This window comes from Nannospalax galili, unplaced genomic scaffold (genome assembly GCF_000622305.1).
Source record: "Nannospalax galili isolate Female #2095 unplaced genomic scaffold, S.galili_v1.0 scaffold1806, whole genome shotgun sequence".
NCBI lineage: Eukaryota > Metazoa > Chordata > Mammalia > Rodentia > Spalacidae > Nannospalax > Nannospalax galili.
In genome coordinates this window covers 64,809-70,284 of record NW_008353808.1, presented here as the reverse complement: position 1 = coordinate 70,284, position 5,476 = coordinate 64,809, and the positions used below count along the sequence as shown (strand labels likewise).

The 5,476-nt window shown below is 37.2% G+C and overlaps 1 protein-coding gene across 1 annotated transcript; it reads left to right on the top strand.

Moving 5' to 3' along the window:
• Positions 1-2,900: 2,900 nt before the first annotated feature.
• Positions 2,901-3,839, top strand: LOC103748346 (olfactory receptor 7E24-like). Its single transcript, XM_017802684.1, has one exon. It carries the CDS (start codon positions 2,952-2,954, stop codon positions 3,837-3,839), a length of 888 nt encoding a protein of 295 aa, XP_017658173.1. The 5' UTR covers positions 2,901-2,951.
• Positions 3,840-5,476: the final 1,637 nt, after the last annotated feature.

Here is a 5,476-nt window from a genome sequence, read left to right as displayed (position 1 = left end):
GCTGGGTAGACAATATTCTACAGAAAGGTAGACAACAAAATGTTCAAAAGGGAGGATGTTTTTAGGGTGTTCTATCCTGCAAGGAAGCTTGCTAAGCTCAGGAAGTAAGCACTTCAATAGATTCAAGAAGTCCATGAAACTGACTAGGTTCACTAGGCCACTCCATCCCTAAGGTTACATAAGCCCTAAAGACTTCAGAGAGACACTTAGGCCAGCCAAGGTGCAGGGAAGATGAAGATCAGCAGAGTTGCCTGGAAGAAGCAGAGATGACCTGGAAAGGACAATATCTAACCTGGTGAGCTGCCTTTAGGCTGTGAAGTGAGCTCTAGGTGTCCTTTCTTGAGTGGGGGTGGGCTTTTGGTGATGCAGCTGTCTTTGAGTAATGTCTGTTCTTGTAAGTAAACCCTCACTCATATTGCTGTAACACCAATAAGACTTACTGGTTCACCAAGCTGGATTTTGGTGGTATCCTTACTTTGGTTTACTGCTGGTCCTGTATCTGAGGTAAGAGATGTTTGTTCATGTCTCCTCAGGAAAGTGTTACACAATAAAAACATATACAAGAAAATATGCCCACTAGATTCTTGACACTTGTTAACTTTGGGGGCTAACTGTGCAGAAGAATACTCACACAGAGATTCCAAGAAGTAAAATTTCATGTGTATTTATTCAGATCTCTATTTAAATGTCTATGGCCTTATCACTCTGAATGTGTGTGATCTTGACAGATCTCTGTAAATATACTTGATATGTAAATATGTAAAGTGGGTATTATTAACAGTATTAATAAGTATTTATAGAACATTTTTCTAAATGCCAAAAAACATTCTAAGACAGTGGTTATCAACTTTAGTGTAAGAAAGAAATACAAAAACTTTAAAAGGAGATACTATTATTTTACTTGCTTTTGTCTGAGGAGAGACCAAATATTTAAGTATTGGCAGTTATACCAGATTAAAATACTTAAATGATCTCAAAAGTTTTTGCAGAAATTTTCATACTGTGATCATCTACATAATATTTATTCCCATTTCTGATATGATGATGTTGCTCAGTTGTGTTTATAAGTCACCCTGTACATTTTCCCTTTTTCTTTTCAATTAATTAAATCAGCTGAGGTCAGTGCTTTAACTCAGTTGAATTGCAACCTTCTGTTCCTGTATCAGGAAGCCTGAAGAAAAGTCATTTCAGGCATCATGGAGATTGAGAGGCTGTAACTTTGGAGCTAATGATGTCCTCTACTGTAAATGAGAGAGAGGGCTTGTTATCGGAAACAGTACTAAGTACTGTCACCATTCCATTACAGAATAGTGAATCAAAACAATAAAGAACTGTTTTTCTCCCTAGATATTTAGAAAGTTGATAAAAATAGAATTGAATAAACAAATTTTCTGCATTTATTTACTTTTTATTATTAGCTAGTATACTTAGCAAATGGTTTTGTTGCACCATATAGAGTGAATTGTACTTTGCTCATCTCTGCCTCCAAACTGAATAACAATCTAAATGTAATTCTTATCATTTAATCAGTTTTGATCTACAACAGGCATAGTGCTCTCTGATGCCATGTTTCTACTTCGATGTGATGGGAAATGTCCAGTTAATTATCTATGTTTCTCAAAATTTGATGTCTCCTAAAGCCAATAATAAGAGCAGTGTGTTTAATATTTGAAAATGATAATTAGTATTTGACCAAGCAATTCATGAAATACAGGATAAAAATAGACAAGTTCAAGAACAAGGATAAGGATAAAGATGGATAAGGATAAAGATGGGAGTATAACAATATGTTCCATCTATGAAATAGTAACTTGAATTTTGTGTCAAATTTTGAAACTTTAGCTTAATTATAATCTACTACAAAGGATTTTATACCATTGTCTTAGAATAAAATAAGGTTTATTAGCCAGGCGTGGTGGCACATGCCTTTAATTCCAGCACTTGGGAGGCAGAGGCAGGTGGATTTCTGTGAGTTCAAGGCCAGCCTGGTCTACATAGTGAGTTCCAGGACAGCTGGGACTACAGGGAGACCCTGTCTCAGAAAGACCAAAAAAAATGTTTATTTGTCTGCTGCTTAATTTCATTTAAGTATTTCCATAAGCTCTTTTCTTATAAATGGAAGAATCTCATCCTCATGTTTTTCTGAAAAGACTAAACTATGAACATGAATTTATTACCCCTAATGTTGTTGCCCTTCTAATGATGTCCAGTTCCGTGACTCTCATAAAAGGTTATGGTGCTGAAACTTTTCTAATAATGGTAAGGATTGTTGAAGGTGCATACATCTGAAGTACAAATACTTCAGCGCTAATTCTTACTCTAAAAATATATATCATATGGTGCCCATGCTTGTAGTCAGAAAACTTAGAAGACTGAGGCATGATGACTGTTCTTTTGAGATCAGCACTACATAATGTATTCAAGGATAGATGAGCTGTTCAGCAAGACCCAGTCTCCAACAAAAATAATCACCAAGCAACACATTTCAAAATAATTTAAAAAACCTTCCTCAAAAAGAAACACCAACACATGGAGAGAGGAGAGAGGAGAGAGGAGAGGAGAGGAGAGGAGAGGGGAGAGAGAGAGAGAGAGAGAGAGAGAGAGAGAGACTCATGTATATAATGTGTCTGGATATGTTGGAAAATACTTGTAATCCCAGTGTTCACGAATCTGAGACAAGAAAATTGCTAGAACCATGACTTCGAGAATATCCAGGTTCATCTAGAGATAGCCAATATAAAAACAAAAATAAACAGTTTTTATATATCAGGTATGTATAAGTATGTATGCAAGTGTATTTATGTATCATTTTATCTACTTACCTATTGAAGAATTGGTCTTTGTACTACATAATGATCATATTGTTTTTGTTGTTCTGATCTTCTGTATTTTGAAGGTGTCCCAGCAATACAGAATCACAAAATCTGACACTTGTCTCAGAATTCTATCTCATGGGATTCTCTGAGGACCCAGAACTTCAGCCTGTCCTCTTTGGACTGTTCCTGTCCATGTACTTGGTGTCTGTGCTTGGGAACCTGCTCATCATCCTGGCTGTCAGCTCTGATTCCCACCTCCACACCCCCATGTACTTTTTCCTCTCCAACCTGTCCTGGGCTGACATTGGCTTCATCTCCACCACCATTCCAAATTTGATTGTGAACATCCAAATTCACAGCAGAGTCATCTCTTATGTGGGCTGTCTCACTCAGATGTCACTTTTTCTCACTTTTGGAGGTATGGATAGAATGCTTTTGACTGTGATGGCCTATGACCGATTTGTGGCCATCTGCCATCCCTTGAATTATCACGTCATTATGAACCCTCGTCTTTGTGTCACTTTCCTTCTGGTGTCTTTTTTCTTTAGCTTTGTGGAAACCCAGCTGCATCTCTTGGCTGCCTTACAGATGACCAATTTCAAGGATGCCAAAATTGCTAACTTCTTCTGTGACCCTTCTAAGGTCCTTAATCTTTCCTGTTCTGACACCTTCACAAATAACATAATTCAATATTTGGTTGCTACCATGTATGGTATTTTTCCCATCTTAGGAATCCTTTTCTCTTACTATAAAATTCTTTCCTCCATTTTGAGCATGCCATCCTCAGGTGGTAGGTATAAAGCCTTCTCTACCTGTGGATCTCACCTCTCAGTTGTTTTCATATTTTTAGGAACAGGGATTTGCGTGTATATTGACTCAGTTCTTTCAGATTCTTCCAGAAACAATGCTGTGTCCTCATTGATGTACTCTGTGGTCACGCCTATCTTGAACCCCTTTATCTACAGCATGAGGAACAGAGACATCAAAAGTGCCCTGAAAATGATATATGGTAGAATAGTTTAATCTCAGGATATATGTTATCCATTTCTAATATAGTTTTGAAAAGGAAATGAAAATCAATATGCATATCTAAATGGAATCAAAGACAAAAATTACATAATCATCTCGGTAGATTCCGAAAAGACCTTTGACAAAATCCAACATGCATTTAAGTTAAAAGTCCAAAACAGAATTGGACTGCTGGGGACATACCTCAACATAATTAAAGCTAAAAGCAAAATATCTATGGTCAACATCATTGTAAATGGAGGAAAAAGTGGAAACATTCCCATTAACATTAGGAAGCAAACTATACTTCCAACTATCTCCACTTTTTTATAATACAGTCCTTGAAGCTTTTGCTAGAGCAATAAGACAAGAGAATGAAATTAATGGCACACTAATTGGAAAAGAAGAGGTCAAGATATCCCTGTTTATAGATGACCGATATTATACATAAGGAATCCCCAAAATTCCACTAATAACTCCTAAAATTTATTAACACATTCAGCAAAGTGGCAGGTCACAAAATTAATCCACAAAACTCAGTAGCCTTTCTATATGCCAATAACAAGCAAATGGAGAAAGAGTACATGGAAACGTGCATATTCATAATATACTCAAAAAATACCTAGGAATAAACTGGATCCAAGCCATTAAAGATCTCTTCAAAGAAAATTTTAAATATTTGAAGAAAGAGATTGAGGAAGAAAACAGGAAATGGAAGGACCTTCCATGCTCATGGACTGGAAGAATTAATATTATGAAAATGATGATCCTACCAAATGTAATATATAGACTTAATGCAATCCCAATCAAAATCCCTGTAACATTCTGCAAAGAATTAGAAAAAAATAAAAAAATTCATATGGAATCACGAAAGACCCAAGATAGCTAAAACAATCCTGAGCACAAAGAGCAACCCTGGGGGGCATCACCATACCAGGTCTCAAATTATATTACAGATCTATTGTCATAAAAACAGCATGGTATTGGCACAAAAATAGACACATAGATCAATGCAACATAGCTGAAGACCCAAACATGGGTACATGCAATATCAGCCACCTGATATGTGACAAAGGGGCCAAGAACACACAATGAAGTAAAGACAGCATCTTCACCAAGTGGTTCTGGCAAAACAGGATCTCTACCTGAAGAATGAAACTAGACTCCTTAGCCTTGCACAAAAACCAATTCTGAATAACCAAAGACCTCAAAGACCTCTGAAGCTGTTAGAAGGAAACATTGGCAGTAACCTGTAGGAAACCAGTATGCCAGGCCCCAGGGTGAGGTGAGCCTAAAACTTATAGGTCCAGGCTGCATTCTCTGCTAATAGGGAGGGGCACTGAAAACAGTGGCTCTGATAATCCCTGCCTTGCAGAACACCTCTAGACTGGCAGAAGGAAGTGGCCTGGTCATAAAAGTGCAAGCTCCCTGTTCTGTGGGAAAGCATCTTGGTCAACAACCCTTAGCTCATCTCCTTATCCTGAGCAAATAATTCAGCTATACATGGCTAAGAGATTAGGCCAGGGTAAAGGTTTACTCCTGAACTAAAAGCTACAAGTCCACCATGCTTTTAGCTCTAAGAAAGAAAACATTGTGGCCAATAAATTATCAGGTGGACATTGATAACCCTGAGTAAAAGTTTAAGAATCCTT

Bases quoted from the DNA above. Each gene is read 5' to 3' on its own strand.
- LOC103748346 (XM_017802684.1), top strand. From the start codon at position 2,952: ATGGGATTCTCTGAGGACCCAGAACTTCAGCCTGTCCTCTTTGGACTG.